The sequence below is a fragment of the Arvicola amphibius genome, chromosome 3, assembly GCF_903992535.2.
Source record: "Arvicola amphibius chromosome 3, mArvAmp1.2, whole genome shotgun sequence".
In the NCBI taxonomy this organism is placed as follows: Eukaryota; Metazoa; Chordata; class Mammalia; order Rodentia; family Cricetidae; genus Arvicola; species Arvicola amphibius.
Window position 1 is genome coordinate 107966272 of NC_052049.1, and position 17986 is coordinate 107984257.

Below are 17986 nucleotides of genomic sequence, written 5' to 3' on the forward strand. Positions count from 1 at the left end.
ACTCATTTACTTTAAAATCTCTAAAACCTCCTGGGTACCCAATACATACATCCCTTCCCAACTTCATAACTTTTTATTCACATCCTTATTAATGACCCACTGAATCTAATTAGCATTATCCAGTACCCATCTACTGGAGCATGGTCAAGTTATGAGAAACAACAGCCCTAGAGAAAAATGACACCCCTTCCTCTAGCAGCCATCAATTATCATTAGCACCTCAGCTTCTGGGTTTATATTCCCTGCCTCTTTCCATGCCCCAGGAGTTGAGTAGGTGGATCTTGTATGGATAACCACTGCTGTTGTGAGTTCATGAGTGCTTCCTCCTGTCATCTCCAAAAGGACTGATCATCCCGAACATCCATAAGCTCCTACTCCATCCTAGGTGTATGCAATCTTGTCTGAGAATTAGCAATCTTAAAATGCTGAATCTCCCAGTCCTTTATAATTCTTCCTGGATAATCACGTTTCCCCAATTCGTACTGAACTATGGACATAACTGGAGATCATTTACTACACTGATTGTCTTGTATTGTATCACACTTTGTCTTATAAATGAGAAAGGGCCTCTCCTGGAGATGGAAAAAGTACCTGCCATGTTAAAGGAGACAAGGTAACTAGAATTTTCTTTCTATGTCATGCTTCAACATATGTGTGTGTTTAATATATTTTGATTTGTAGGTGTTGAATCATAACAAATAGAGTCAAAATTGATAGCTCTATAATGCATGTTATAAATAGTTGTAGATCATCATGACCATTGCTTTGTAACACTCCACTATAAATATAGAAGAATATCATCTCATTTAATTAGCTAAATTTTGCCCACTATAAGTGGAGCATTTCTAGAAATTATTTTTATAAAAATATTACATACATATATATTCAAAGCATAAATTAGACATGGAATTTTCCTTAGAAAACTACATACTTTATATGATGAAAATTGTTTTGAATATGTTTTCATAGCTATGCACACAGCAAAGCACAGAACCACTGAAAGAATAAAAAAATGCATTTGAAGAACTAAAGAACAGAATAACTTGACTTCTACTAACTGCAATAATGTCATGATTATGACTTCTGGGTACATGCACGAGAGAAATGAAGACAAAAGGAGCATTCTATATCAGCCAAAGGGCAATTTCAACTTCATAAAGCAACTGAGATAACATCATAGTTCTTTATCAGTATTATTTTTGTTTTGGTTTGGTTTTTTGTTTTGGGTTTTTCAAGACAGGGTTTCTCTGTTCATCTCTGACTGTTCTGGAACTCACTTTGTAGACCAGGCTAGCCTTGAACTCACAGAGGTCTGCCTGCCTCTGCCATCCTGAATGCCAGGATTAAAGGCATGCAGCACCACTTCCCAGATTAGTATTATTTTTTAAAGATAAAGCAAAGCATTTGCAAAGGGATGAAATATCAAACTATGAGCACATTTATCACATGTCAGAGATGTAATTGCAACTTGCAAATCCTTAGCAAATAAAAGAATTGAATATTCCTGAGAAGTGTGGTTCAAAGATAAATTATAATTAGATTATATTGCTGATGTTGGAAAAATGAAGTATCATTGCCCCAATAGTTACTGGCTCTGAGAAAATGTTGCTTTGTCTTTGAGTTTCAGCAGTGCTTTCTTCACCTCCTTGTTCCTCAGAGTGTACACAACAGGGTTGAGCAGAGGTGTCAGCACGGTGTAGAAAACGGCCACAACTCCATCCACAGCATCCCTGGAGTCTGGCCTCAGGTAGATGAAAACACAAGGCACAAAGAAGCAGAGGACCACGATGCAGTGCGAGGCACAGGTCTGGAAAGCCCTGTGTCGGCCCTCTGAAGTACGGATCCTCAGGATCGAGCAGACAATGGATACATAGGACAACACAATCAGCATAAAGCAGCCTGAGGCCACCACACCAATGTTCACAAAGATGACCATCTCATTGGCCGAGGTGTCTGCACAGGCCAGCTTGAGGATGGGTGGAGCATCACAGAAATAATGCTGGATCTGGTTGGGTCCACAGTAGGGTAAACGGAAGGTCAGTGTAGTCTGCACAGCAGAGTGTAGGGAACCAGTGAGCCAGGTGCCAGCAGCCAGGAGGGCACACACTCTCCCGCTCATCAAGCTGCTGTACCGGAGTGGGTAACTGATGGCCAGGTAGCGATCATAGGACATGACTGTGTAGAGGAAACACTCAGTGCTGCCCAGGAAGTGGAAGGAGTAGAGTTGTGCCACACAACTGTAGAAGGAGATAGCCCCACCCTCTGGGGATACCAAGGTCATCAGCATTTTGGGCACTGTGACTGTGGAGAACCACATGTCAATAAAGGAAAGGTTGGTGAGAAAGTAGTACATGGGTGTGTGGAGGTGGGAATCCACCCTGATCACCATCAGGATGAGGAAGTTGCCCAGCACAGTGAGAATGTAAATCACCAGGAAGATTACAAAGAGCATGGTATCCAGGGTTGGTGCATGGGGAATACCTGAGAGGAAGAACGTGGTCACTAGGGTCCCATTTGACATTTCTTACACCCTGGATCATTCTCCCTATAGAGATATAAGGATAACTCAGACATTAACAAATACTTAGCTGTGTTTCATAATACTAGACTTTGTGTCACTTCACTTGGGTCTGATATAGTGAGAGTGGTGAACCTATTAAACACCTGGGCCACACATGGGCCTAGGAATTCACACAGCAGCACACACAAAATGTATAAGAAAAAACTTATAAGAAGGTGTCTCTGTTTTAGTTATATTTGGGGCCATCATAAATTCCCACAACTACATAAAACATACAAATGTGTTATTCTCAACATTTTCTGAATCAGGCCTGCTGTGGTATAACTCACAGATCTAAAAACTCGAGGTGCTAGAACCTTCTTCCAGTAACTGATGGAAACAGAGGCATAAACCCATAGCAGAGTGCCCAGTTAAAGAATGGGAGGAGTGGATTATGAGCAACGAGTTCAAGACCATAATGGGGATACCCACTGAAACAGTTTACCTGAGCTAATGGAACCTCATCAATGCCAGTAGAACAAAGGAACCAGCATAGGTCCAAACTAGTCCCTCTGAATGTGGGTGACAGTTGTATGGCTAGGGCAGACTGCGGGGCCACTGACAGTGGCACCAGGACTTATCCCTGATGCTTGTGCTGACTTTTAAGGAATCTATTCTGTTAGGATGGATGTCTTGCTCAGCCTAGATAGAGTAGGAAGGGCCTTGAACCTTCCCCAAAGCAATGTGCCTTATCCTCTTTGAGAAATGAATGGGGTCTGGAGTGGGAAGAATAGGTGAAGGGAATGGGAAGATGGGAAGGAAAAGGAACTCAGACTGGCATGTAAAATTGAAAAAAACTGTTTTCTTTTAAAAAATAATAAAGTAAAATTAAAAAGTACAAAACAACTTTTAAAATGACATATTGTGATATTAAAAAATCCTCAAAGTGAAACCAGTTATAATCTCACCTGGGGGTCAGAATTTTATTCTAACCTAATACAGCTATTGATAGAACTTAAGTAAAGTTTTAAATTTGATGTATTCATGTGTTTAACGGGTCTGGATGATTCCATCACTCAAGGTTTCTGGAAGTCACCTAGGTCCTATACAGTCCTATGTACCTGGCCATGTCACAAAATGGCATGTACTTTTTCCGACCCCTGGAGAGACAAAGTGTGATGCAAGATACAATCTCAGTGAAGTAAGTAATCTCCAGCAGTGATCATAGCTGGGTTCATATTTGGGGAAACGTGATTATTCAGGGAGAATGTAGAAATTTGTAGTCATCTTGGAGTCTATTTAGAGTTCTACCTAACAGAATCAGTTTTCTCCTTTGGATTCCCACAGAAACTTTAAGAATCAAAAAATTGCTGACATTGATAAGTATCATTGAAGTTCATGGTATAGTTCAATCATTTGATATAAAATGTGCTACTTAACAACACTAATACTGTCTCCTTGACTGAAAAGAGAGAAGCAAAGACTGGCATGCGGTCTCTGCTCAGCGACTGACAGTGGACCGTACAGTACTGAGCCTTGCTGAAGTACTGCAGAATTGCCTCTTCTGAATCTTAGAAAGGGGATGTATCAGTTCTTTTGGGATTCCAGAGACCCACCAGTTTGAGAGAAACCTATCAACAACGTTGTTCCTGACCATTTAGTGGTGCCCATTACTGCCTGCTTCTCACAGAGTTTCCCTAGAGTCTCCAAGTCACATAAGAATACCAGATGCCCCACTATACAATAAGATACACATAGCATCCCCTCTGTCCAGAAAAGAAAAAGCTTCCTATGTATCAAATCCCTAATTCCTCTCTATTTATGTATCATTGAGAAGATCAAAATCATATGTGCTCTCTCAACCTCAAAATGCTGAGGAAGGAAGAGCTTTCTCTCATGCACACTTTATATTAGGATGCTGGTTATTTCTGATTCTGGCTTTGATAGATCATATGTTACCATACCCTCTTTCCTCATAACCCTAAAAAAAACAGTGCTCTCACAAAATAAATAAATAAATCTGTCAAATCTGTGTTGCTTATTCAATGCCTATGACTTAAGATTGAAACCAATGTCAACAGAGAGGCCCTCTCTCACTCAGCTGTGGTAATATTGTGTATGGCGAAGACTGAAATGATTATTTTTACTTAATACAAAATAATATCTATCACTAACAATTGTTTTTGTTTTAATTGTTTAAACTTTATTGTGCTGTGCATTGACTTGTTAAACCATTTCTCACTAAGAGAAAATAAAGGATCTGTTCTTATAAGATTCCAGATAAAATACTTCTTCTTGGCAAGAAGTGTGGCTTCAGCAACAGGAAAGTTGTCTTTTTACAAGTTTGAAAGAAATGGTAGAATCTAGATATTTGAAGTTACCAGAAAGATCATGAGGACCCCCTCCGATCAGGGAACTAGAGCTATGGCATGCCGACTGCAGCAACGGAACTCAAACACAGAGAAACTATATTTAGAGTTGATGAAAACAAAAACACCCATGAGGAGAAGTCCCAAAGCCTTAGACTCCAGCAGGAAACTCAATCAAGAAGCTCAGTGTTTAGGGAATATGGCTACTATAACATCAATATTACTAGAAATAATACAGTCATTGTATTTATCTATTGACCATCTATTCATGTTCCTACATACCTGTCTATTTAGTGAGAGAAACCAGACAAAGTTAGGATAAAGTCTAAGAATTTACAAATATCATTGATGAATGTGAATATTTACACTAAAAGAAAAAAAGGAACTGATTATAAAATATTTTATATTCACTCAAGAACATCTATGCTGTGTGATTCGTTTTAGTAACAAAACATACCTGAGCTTTTCCAAAAATGTTTCACCTCCTACATGCTATGAACAAGCACTAATTTTCAGGTTCTCATATAAAGAGTCACTCTGAGATGAGAAAAAGATGTCTCATCTTTTTTTAGATATCTCATCTTTTCTAATTAAAATTCAAGCTAATTAGTTCAGAGACTAGACACCAGCATGACTAAATGTGCAGGAGCTTAACTTGGTTTCATGTCTCATGGGATGGTATTCCTCTTGGGTTTCCAGGCTCCCTTGATGAGCAAAGATACATCAGCAAGACATGAAAGAAAAGCTTTCATGTCCCTCCTCAGAATATCCCTTGTCTTACTGGATCTTTCCAGTACCTGTCCTCCGCTTAAAATTTCCCAAAGTCCAAGTAACTTGACTGCTGTCTGTAGCTGCATGCCATTGTTTCTTACACTATCTATTGTCATCAACTCAAACATCCCACATTCCTACATTTGTGGAGTTTTTAAGGTTCTTTCAAATTTTACCAGTTGATTCCAATATGGATACTCATCCTGACACTTGAGACTTACTAACTTCCAGGTAGTTAACAGTTTAACGTTTTAGCTTCTTGCAGGCATAACAGAGCTTATACACTTAGGAATTCTCAGAGCCCGTACAGCATGCACAATAAAGACCTCCTGAGAAGAAGTGGACACAAAATCCCACCCTTAACCAAGAAGCTATTTACAATTGATAGCTTTGGTGATAAAGAATATCAGTTTTCTCTAGTGAAGTGTCACTGTATATATCAGCAACATGGCAGGGCAGGTCCCATATCCAGAGTAGTTCATTAACACAAAATGTACTGCATAGGTTTTTCATGTGCATTTTTCCTTTTGATATATTCTTTTTTTGTCTTATTGAGGCTTTTTTATTTAGGTCTCTGTTTCCTTTTGGCTTTATTTTTATTTTTGCTTTAAGAGCAAGAACTTAGGGTTGATGGGTAAGTTAGGTAGGAAAGATTTGGAAGAGAAGAAAGAATATAATTAAAATATATTGTTTGTATAAAATTTTAATAAAATTTAAATTAAATAAAATTTAATGAAGTTTGATGTTGCAAGTTATTCTCCCTTTTAGATTTTTATCATACCAAGAATGAGTATTTTTCTATGTAATTAAAATTGCAGTTGCAATTACATCAAATGATTTTTGATCAGATATAATCATATATATTCTTGTTTATTTTAGATTTATTGCATTCTGACTGATGAAAATGAATTCAAAAATTTGCATTATATGGCATAACAGATTTAGTCTGTTGCATAATTTATCTGATTAGCCTCTTTTGATTGTTTGCTTCAAAATAGAACTATATAAACAAATGTCACAGAGATTACCAATATATCCAATCAAACTAAACTGGGTGTATTTTATGTCTACATTTTGAGATGTAGTCAAAATGCTACATTCTTTTTTACACAAATACCTCAAAATAACTTATTTGTAGGTGCCCATCTCTCTCTGCTGCAAAACAGGTTGTCTGTGCTGTGTGAACATGAACCTGGGTCTTTATTCTCTTTTTCCTATATTTTTTTCAGACCTCATAGAAGTCCTTCTCTGAATTGTTAGCACTCTTTAATGAGTTCCCTTTGAATTTGTTAGATGTAGTGAATCATCTCATTTCTTTTTTTCTTTAAGGTTACCATGACAACTTAGGATCTTTTAAATACACCGATGGAGGCCACTTATCTTAATCAGTGAAGAATATATGAGAATTTAATATTGAATCCCCCAGCCCATAAGCACAATTAATCAGTCCTCTGTTTCTTCAGAAAATGTGTGTGTGTGTGTGTGTGTGTGTGTGTGTGTGTGTGTGTGTGTGTGTTTGTAATATCTGGGCAATGTAAATCTTATTCTGGGGATATTCCATGATTTATAGGGTGTTTACCTGAATTCTTGGCATACAACCACTGGGTGCCAGTACACATAACAATAAAGAAGATCTTCACACAATGCCAAATCATCCTAGTAAGGCAAAACTACCCCTAGCTGTAAGTTGTTAATCTACATATTTAATAGATACTTGATTTTTAAAATATTTTAAATTTAATTTTTATTTTGATGTGTATAACTGTTTATATACATATGTGTCCGTATGAATGTGTGATGTTTGTGGAGGCGAGACTAGGGAGTCAGGGCTGCTGAAACTGAAGCTACAGACTTTTGTAAAACACCGTATACTGGAAACCTACCCAGGTTCTTTGCAAAAACAGAAAGTGATCTTAACTAAGGACCACTTCTCCCACCTAAATGCTTGGGATTTTATTATATTGATTCTTAACAAACATAGTCAAAATATGTTTCTTAATACATTTTATAAATATTTCTATATCATCATTAATCCATTGATTTTTTTATTTGTTTGCACAGAACTATTTCATTCAGTGGCTATGTTTGAACAGCTTCTTGTTTTGCTTACCTATATAGAGATATACATTTGTATAAATATATAATAATCTCACATATGCACAGTATATTATATATTATGAGCTTTTTAACTACCTTTGCTTTACTGTAAATACAAAGAGAAAGAATATATATATATATACTTGAAAAACCACAATCTCAGGATAACTTGAACTCTCATCATTGCTACTTCTGAACAGCAGCACAAGGACTGCATATTCTTAAACTCATTTACATGGCAAATAAACCTTGAAAACACAACATATGAGCTCAACCTAAAGGAAAACAATTCAGCCTTCACATTGTTTCTTGACCACATCATAATGTCACTTCTTGTTTGCTTGTTTCTTGACAGGGTTTCTCTCTAGCCCTGGTTGTCCTAGAACTTGCTCTGCAGACCAGGCTGGCCTCAAACTCAGACATCCATCTGCCTCTGGAATGCTGTAATTAAAGGTGTGCATAACCTCCCCCTACCACAATGCTATTTTTTTAATATTTAAAAAAATAATAATAAATCTTGGGGAGAGAAATTATAGATAAGAATATGATCACGTTAGCCATATGTGATGGATATAAATATAACTTCTAGGACCATTAAATACATATAAACCTTGTAATCCTGAGAAGGTAATTTGTAGCAATGATTTATAACTAAGTTATATTATTGATTTCTTTAATTAAATGGCTCCTTTACAGTATTACTGTCTTTGAGAAAATGTTATTTTGTCTTTGAGTTTTACCAGTGCTTTCTTCACCTCCTTGTTCCTCAGAGTGTACACAACAGGGTTGAGTAAAGGTGTCAGCACAGTGTAGAAAACTGTCACCACCCCATCCACAGCATCCCTGGATCCTGGCCTCAAATAGATGAAAACACAAGGCACAAAGAAGCAGAGGACCACGATGCAGTGCGAGGCACAGGTCTGGAAAGCCCTGTGTCTGCCCTCTGAAGTATGGATCCTCAGGATCGAGCAGACAATGGACACATAGGACAACACAATCAGCATAAAGCAGCCTGAGGCCACCACACCAATGTTCACAAAGATGACCATCTCAATGGCTGCGGTGTCTGCACAGGCCAGCTTGAGGATGGGTGGAGCATCACAGAAATAATGCTGGATCTGGTTGGGTCCACAGTAGGGCAAATGGAATATCAGCGAAGTCTGGACAGCAGAGTGTAGGGAACCAGTGAGCCAGGTGCCAGCAGCCAGGAGGGCACACACTCTCCCGCTCATCAAGCTGCTGTACCTGAGTGGGTAACTGATGGCCAGGTAGCGATCATAGGACATGACTGTGTAGAGGAAACACTCAGTGCTGCCCAGGAAGTGGAAGGAGTAGAGTTGTGCCACACAACTGTAGAAGGAGATAGCCCCACCCCCTGGGGATACCAAGGTCATCAGCATTTTGGGCACTGTGACTGTGGAGAACCACATGTCAATAAAGGAAAGGTTGGTGAGAAAGTAGTACATGGGTATGTGGAGGTGGGAATCCACCCTGATCACCATCAGAATGAGAAGGTTTCCTAACACAGTGAGAATGTAAATCACCAGGAAGATTACAAAGAGCATGGTGTCCAAGACTGGTGTGTGGGGAAGGCCTCAGAGGAAGAATGTGGTCACTAGACTCACATTTAACATTTCTTCTCATCTTTTATTTATTTCAATTTGCATGTAAATGAGAACTGAGAATTACTTCTCTATATGATCACTGCATCAAACATGATAAATAATTCTAGAGTTTATTCAATTTGTGTACTTCAAAACTTCTTTTGTAAAAATACTGAAATGATTTAAGTATCTCTTTTCTCTCAAGCACAGGAAAGTAGAAGGAGGCACAGAAATATAACACACTAAAAAGACAGACAGAGAGAGAGAGAGAGAGAGAGAGAGAGAGAGAGAGAGAAAAGAATGATGTTTTATTACCTTTATATTTTGGCTTTCTGTTATTGTAACAGATACCTGAAACAAATTAGAAAGAAAGGTTATTGTATTTGATTGACTGGCCCCATTTCTATTGCATCTCATCATGGGACCATATTATAGCAGTAACATTGCAAAACTATTCATCTCATGACCAGTACATAAAAGAAAGAAAATGAGGAAGAGGGCAGAGATCCAAAAATCCTTTTTTAAGAGTACTTTCTCTGTGATGAGAAGCCCTCTTAGCTAGAAGATACCCCTTGTAGTTCCCATTACCTTGGTATGTGTGGATATCAAGTCACAGCTATTGATGTAAGTTACAAAAATTTGGTGAATGAAATACAACTGTGGGATCCACACCCTTTCTACATAGTCGGTTCAGTTGGGTATCTTCTCAAGGTAACATCAGAGTTCAATCAAGAAATCATTTGGGGAATCAATCTCATCTCCCTGGAGCTTCTTCCACCCCTCTTGAAATTGCTATTATAACTTCATTTCTTGCGCTTTTCAGAGTGAGGTTCAATGTTCTTGGTTGTTAGTGGCAGATGGCTTTACTCTAGGATTCTTCAGGAAAACCTGGGTGATATGAAGCCATAGCCACATGGATGCTTACAATATGGTAGTTACATTTTCAAAGGAATAAGGACAGCCACTTCCCCTATACTGTGATGAAGTGGTAAATGATACAGTATATTCAATGTGGTGGTACCCAATCATATTCATGACATTCAAGCATACTGAAGGGAGAGGTGATTGGGTGAGAATTATATGTCGCTTGGAAGCTTTCTGGAAATCTACCTGTCATTCTTTATTTTCTCTCCAAAGTTGGTGTAAAAACTTACAGAGACAAGAATTGAGTCATTGTAATGATCATTTTTCAAGTCCACAACAGCCTTAAATCATGCTCTGTTACCCTCACCTGTCATCTGGCATTACTAATATGACATCCTTAAGAATCTATGACCAGTAAATAAGATGGTAGATGTGTAGAACTTAGTGAAGCAGTTTGACATGTGATAACTGCTTAATAACAAATAGTCCACCCTGCATTATTCCCTGTAGAAGCATTACAGAATTGCATTTGTTGAGCTTACAGAAAGAAGTATACTATCTTTATGTTTATAGACAATTATCAATTTCAAAAGTAGCTTTTAGAGGCCTTCATCCTTGCTCATGCTGTTGGTGCCCACATCATTCCCTGATTCTCACAGGGTTTTTTATACAATCTTTCAGGGTTGGGAATAATATCGCTCAGCCTCCTTAGGATACTCCCTACACCATTTCTCGTGTCCTAGGAAATGTGAAACCTCATACATGACTTATACTCTGTTCTTCATCCACTTGATGACCTTTTATGAGGATATAAAAACATCAATTTCTGATATGTTATGCCAGATAGGCTCTATTAGAAAGCAAACATTTCCTGTAATTCACCATTCTAACATAGTTTTCTGAATATTTTGTAACTTCAACTTCCTTAAGATTACATGGTATCATAATTCACCTCCTGTGTTTCATAAAGGCTCTTATGAGAAACATTTTTGCCAAGTCTATGCTGCTTCTTCAACACTTACAACATGACACAGGAAAAAGACACCAAGGCAATTAAAAGATACAGGAAAATGAAACCAAGGCAATTAAAAGAAATTGATGTCAAGAAATATTGAGATCTCAAACAGTTGAAATGAGTATAATTCTTTTTACTTAATAAAAATATATCCATGATAGAAATAGAAAACACCATCTTGAGTGAGGTAACCCAGGCCCAAAAAGATGAACATGGGATGTACTCACTCATAATTGGTTTCTAGCCATAAATAAAGGACATCGAGTCTATAATTAGTGATCCTAGAGAAGCTAAATAAGAAGGTTAATCCAAAGAAAAACATATAGTTATCCTCCTGGATATTGGAAGTAGACAAGATTGCTGGACAAAAAATGGGAACTTGGGGGTGGGGTGGGATGGGGGATGGGGAGAGAAAAGTGTGAAGTGGAGGATGGGAAGAGCTTGGGGGAATAGGTTGGTTGGGATATAGGAAGGGTGGATATGGGAACAAGGAATTATATATCTTAATTAAGGGAGCCATTCTAGGGTTGGCAGAGACTTGACTCTAGAGGGGTTCCCAGGTATCCAGGAAGATGCCCCCAGCTAGTTCCTTGGGCAGCTGAGGAGAGGGAGCCATAAATGTCCAGATCCTATTGCCATACTCATGAATATCTTGCATATCACCATAGAACCTTCACCTGGCGTTGGATGGAGAAAATGACAGAGCCCCACATTGGAGCACCGGACTGAGCTCTCAAGGACCTGATGAGGAGCAAAAGGAGGGAGATCATGAGCAAGGAAGTCAGGACCATGAGGGGTGTGTTCACCCATTGAGACAGTGGGACAGAACTAACAGGAGACCACCAAGTCCAGTTGGAATGGGACTGATGGAACAGGTGACCAAACCAGACTCTCTGAATGTGGCTGACAGTGGAGGAAGACTGAGAAACCAAGGACAACATCCTTGGGCTTGGACACTTCAGCATGGATGGGCTCACTGTGAGCCATGTCAGCTTGGTTGCTCACCTTCCTGTACTTAGGGGGAGTTGGGAGGACCTTGGACTTAACATAGTGAAGGGAACCCTGATGGCTCTTTGACCTGGAGAGGGAGGGAGTGGGGGTATGGGTGGAAGGGAGGGGAGGGAAGGGGGAGGAGGAGGGGAGGAGATGGAAATCTTTAATAAAAAAAATGAGAAAAGAAATATATCCATGATAATTCATATCTATTCATTGATATTCAAATAATGATAGTTCATTATTCTGTGGACAGACATGGTGAAAGATGCCTACTACTTAAGAGAAATTAGGATCTGAAACTAAGAGACTTTACACAAAAATAATGATTTTAGCTCCACATTACATATTTTTAGGAAAATTAAAGCTTCGGTTTTTTTTCAAATATGAACTAGTAGAGACAGGATAGTTATAATCATTCATTTTAATTCAAGACTCATTAAATGGAGAAAATATAAGCCTAAAATTTATATCATATTAACAGAAAGAAAACACAAAGAGAAATTCAGCTTTAGGTTTGTTGAAAAAATGTTGTATAGGTTAAACATTTCATCAGTTTTTGTCAATGGTTGGAATCCCCATCAGAGAGGTTGATATGATACTTGCTGTAATGCTTTAACAACATGGCCACTATTTGTAACCAACTTAGCTGTCTGTCTCTCTGTCATCTCCTTTCTTACCTGTCCATCTTCTCTATCTACCTACCTGTAAATCATCTAATAGGGATACTAGCTAACTAAAATTAGATGGCGGTCAGTCAATTAACATTGCTATATATAAAATTAAAGTGGAGAGAAATGAAAGCAGGAGAAAATTTATTCAACTTGCCTAAAACTCACCTTACAGGATATGGTTTCTTGCAAGAGAAAATTTATCTGAATTTTTTTCCCCAAATGATTTACCTTCTACATGTTGTAGACAGGTACTAGTCTGTAAACTGTCACTCAGAGAATCGATACAACAGACTAATAAAAAAACTGGTCCATTTTTTAAATCTAAAACTAAGTAGGTGAAATGTGGAGGCTGGAAACCAGCATGACTAAATGAGCAGGCATTTAACTTGGTAGACATCATTCACTGTCCCAGAGGAAGAAATTGGCTTTCCATATTCACACACATAAACAGGAAGTCACCAAGGAATGGGTATAGCCCCATTTCCCTGAGCAGTTCTTTCTTGACTCCTCCTGGGACAGCTGCTATCTCCCTCCTTCTGCCTAAGAAAAAAAGAAGCTGAACTGTTATCCTTTTCTCTCTCCTGTGAGAAAACTTACTTGTTTTCCACTGAACACTGTTCAGAACCTGGATGGTCATAGATTTCTGCACACACCAGTTCAGTATCATTGTTTCTTTTGCCATCTTTATACCCAGATAAAACATTTAAAATTTCCAAATTTTGTTGTTGTTACTTAGGATTTTAGAATCACTATTCCCAAAAGAATGCCTTCAGATCATAATGACTTCCCAACTGTATGTCATAATCATATGTTACTTATACTGTATCATTGTTCTTACAAATCTAAAAACTACTTATGCTAGCTTCTTTGTAAATTATCTCATAAGGGACTTCCTTTATTCCTTTCTTTAGAATACTTGTATTTTTTATTGGTTTATATGAGCACTTTCTACAAAAGAAAAATATTTATATTGTCATCATTTAAGTATTTTTGCTTCTTTTTTTTAACTATTCTAGGAAATTTTGTCCAAGGATTCCAATACAGGTACAAAGTGGGTATTTTGTTTTGCCAAAGTTTATTTGTGCAAAATGTTTAACAGTTTTCTATTACAGAATAATTTCTTAGTATTTTAATATTTAATGGAACTTTAAATGACTCTTCTCATTTACTTCTTTGGGTTTCATTTTACTTTAAATTTCATGTAAAGGGGGTTTATTTCCTGCATTATTTGGGACTGTGCTTGGCATTAGCTCATTAGCTGATGTGCTCTTTTAGAAATTTAGGTTTCCAGTTGTGGTGTGCTTTCTGTAACACTGGATGTGTTTCATTTGTTCTGTTAAAAAGTAGACTGCAAAAGCTTTCTTTTGCAGTGAAAAGGTGAAAGTACAGTATATAATTTTGTATGTTTATCCTTTTCTGCCTGGTTCCCCTAAAATGTATTTACCAAAGTATCATAAAGTCTGGGATGACTAATGCTAACTTTGACATGTAATGACTTTCTGATGTATATTTTGAGAACCAGGGTTGAGACTTTTCTCACTTGAAGTTCCAGATAGCCCAAAATTATGATTTGAAGAAGACTGCCTTTCCCTATGCCATGCCAGGCACCAACTTGCTGTATATATCATTCTGTATAATTGCTCCTCTGCATGTTCCACTGTTTGTCCACCCTCGTTCAAATGCTAGCTCCTACGTGGATTTTTTCATGTAGGTTTAGGACTCTTCTCCTTTTTGCTTTTAATTTCTCTAGGACTTTCTTGATCATTCATGTTATCTGTTTCATTTCTATATGGTATGAACTTTAAGGTCCACATCCCCTTGTGTACAGAAGAACAGAAGTTTTGTTATATTTCAAATCTATACAACAACTTTGGTAAAACTGGGATCTTTAAAATGTTAAATCTCCCCATCTATGAATACACCATAACACTCTTTCATCAGAAACTTTTATATTAATCTCAAAAGTATTTTGCTAATTCCATTTTCATAGTGTTAGCCATCTTTCCTTATACTAATGTCCTGGTCATCATCAAACTTGCTCAAAATGCTGATAATGCTCATGTAATTTAACATCTCCATGTTACCAAATGATCTGAGTGATGCAAAGCTGAGCCCAGAGTCATTGATCCATGTGCTTAATAGATACATTATATTTTATATGGAGCCTTGACAAATATAGATGAATGTAACACATGAGAACTATGCTTGCATGATGGAGGATTCTCATTGGCCAAAAAACAAACTGCCTTGGCTTTTTGATAGGGCAGGATTTAGATAGGTGGAGTAGACAGAACAGGAAGAAGGAAGTGAGGTAGATGGCTCAGGCAATTGCCCCGCCTCTCCTCTTTGGGACACACTGCCATGCCTCTCCTCAGGGAGAGAGATGCGATGAAGCCAGCCACCAGGTCAGACATGCTGAATCTTCCCCGGTAAGACACCATTCGTGGTGTTACACAGATTATTAGATATGGGTTAAAGCAAGAGATGTGAGAATTAGACAATAAGAGGCTAGAAATAATGGAGGCAGTGTTTAAAAGAATACAGTTTGTGTGTTGTTATTTTGGGGCATAAGCTAGCCAGGAGGCCGAAAGCCGGGCAGCGGGAATGCAGCCCGCAGCTCATCACTACACTTGCAGAACACAAATGCACACACGACAATAGATAGCAGAAGATTTCCGCATTTGTATATCAATTGATTTTCCAACAAATCCAGCAGTTTTTGTGTCCACTTTTTCACTACTCAAATCATGTTGCAACAAACTTCAAGAATACATGTTTTTAGATACTGATGTAGATATAGATACTATTACGAAATTTCATTTGTCGAATAATTACAGATTACACTTTTCTTTTTCAGTACACATTTACTTTGTATATGCATGATCAATCACATACACATATAAACAATAAAACATACACAAGCAAACATATACCACATGTATATCCATAAGGAAGAAAGACAAAGTCACTTTTCTACAGTATTAGATTATATCACACTTGCTACAGTGTTACTTTTATTTTTAGGTGAGGTGTGACTGTTATTTTTTCTAAACCACCACCATCACCCACCTAACTTTATACTAATAATCTGCTTTATGCTCTTTTGCTCCTTCCTCTATATTCACAAAATAATGAATTGTCTTTTTTGCTTTAGAAAAATACAAGGTTAACCATACCTCTGCTCTTGCTTTCTCCACCAACTAAAGCTATCTCAGAAAGACATTCAATATTGACTAATGTGGTTATAGCTCAGTTTTCTCTGATGCTATTTAATATTTCATGGTGGTGTAATACTTTCACTTATTCAAACATTTACTTGATTTTTGTTTACTGTTTTGCCATTATAAACCATGTATCAGCACAAATACTTGAGTGAGTAAACTTATGTACTGATGCTTCTACCAACAATATATTCCTGGAATGGAGCTACTAGATCTCTGTGTCTGCATTTCTAAATTCATAGCAGGAAGCAGTCTTACTTACAGACCATTTAAAATACATAAAGCCAGCCGGGCAGTGGTGGCGCACGCCTTTAATCCCAGCACTCGGGAGGCAGAGGCAGGCGGATCTCTGTAGTTCGAGGCCAGCCTGGTCTACAAGAGCTAGTTCCAGGACAGGCTCTAAAAAAAAAGCTGCAGAGAAACCCTGTCTCGAAAAACCAAAAAAAATAAATAAATAAAAAATAAAATAAAATACATAAGGCCTGCCAGGCAGTGATGGTACACGCCTTTTATCCCAGCACTAGGGAAGCAGAGGCAGGTGGATCTCTGTGAGTTCGAGGCCAACCTCATATATCCAAAGCCACAGAGAAATCTTGTCTTGAAAAACCAAAAAAATAAAATAAAAAATACATAAAGCCTAACATGAATATATAACCTCCTTTAAATCTGTGGTTAGTCACCATAAATTTTCTTGTTTCTTTCAGAAAATCCCACTTATTCTTTCTTTAATTTTTAATATTATAGCAATTATCAGCGTGTTTGTAGATAAGTGGCAGAATGTGGCATTTGCCTGCCTTGATACAATGAGGTGAATTTGGTTCTTTCCAGTCACCTTCAAATGGGTTCTTGGAAATCAAACTCAGATTGTCAGACTTGGATATCAAATACCTTTAAACAATGAGCAATCTAAGCAACCTACGGTCCTACTCACTGGTATCTCAATCACTCTACTTCCAGTTCGAAAGCTCTTATCCACCTTCAAAGTCCCAGATGTCCTTTCCCCTCATTCATTCTCTCCTTCCTTTCTTATCTTCTTAAAATAAATTTTCTTCTGCCCTGGTTTTTTTCTTCTTCTATTTGAAAGTGGAGGACAATAAGGTAATGCCTCTTTGGAAGAAATTTCCCTTTCTTCCTTCCAAATACCCACCTGTGCAGAAAATCATGTTACCAGAGGTCTAGAGTTAACAAACTAACAGCAGTCATTTAGTTTTCCAATAGATAAACATCTGTCTTAACTTCCAAAGACTAAAGATCCACACCAGAATTTGAAGTCAAAGCCTCCTGTACAACCAAGTGTTCCCTTTCCTCACATTATTCTTCTTAAATGTATACTCTCGCCTGGAATATTAGTCTAGGATTTCTTCCTGTAATGGAAAGATGATATAGCTAGAGTCCTAAGTCCCTTCTGTCTTACTTTCTCTATGTAGAATTATCTATTAGCAAAGATAAAACTGATTCCCACCATCAAGAAGTAAAGAAACAGCCTGGTCTACAAGAGCTAGTTACAGGACAGGCTCCAAAGCCACAGAGAAACTCAAAAAAAAAAACCAAAAAAAAGTAAAGAAAATAATACCCACGCCATAGGAAAATAAATTGATATCACAAATCGATATGCTTGGTGTGATTCCTTAGTTACATAGTAATTTATTCAAGAGTAAACCCAGTGCAATGTGTTATTTCACAAATATGTTCCTTAAAATGTGGAGTAACAATTTCTTTAATAATTAAACTAGGGGTTGGGGAATTTAGCTCAGTGGTAGAGTGCTTGACTAGCAAGTACAAGGCCCTGGGTTCAGTCCTCAGCTTCGAAGAAAAACAATAATAATAATTAAACTGAGCTAGATGGTGGTGGCGCACGCCTTTAATCCCAGCACTCAG

The 17986-nt window shown here is 37.7% G+C and overlaps 1 protein-coding gene and 1 pseudogene across 1 annotated transcript; both read right to left on the bottom strand.

Moving 5' to 3' along the window:
- Positions 1-1585: 1585 nt before the first annotated feature.
- On the bottom strand, positions 1586-2521 carry LOC119810351 (olfactory receptor 10G9). Its single transcript, XM_038323792.1, has one exon. It carries the CDS (start codon positions 2519-2521, stop codon positions 1586-1588), a length of 936 nt encoding a protein of 311 aa, XP_038179720.1.
- A 5914-nt stretch (positions 2522-8435) lies between these two features.
- On the bottom strand, positions 8436-9371 carry LOC119810488 (annotated as a pseudogene).
- Positions 9372-17986: the final 8615 nt, after the last annotated feature.

What these genes read in the sequence shown, in the direction of transcription:
- LOC119810351 (XM_038323792.1), bottom strand. Translation starts at nt 2,521, where the DNA reads ATGTCAAATGGGACCCTAGTGACCACGTTCTTCCTCTCAGGTATTCCC.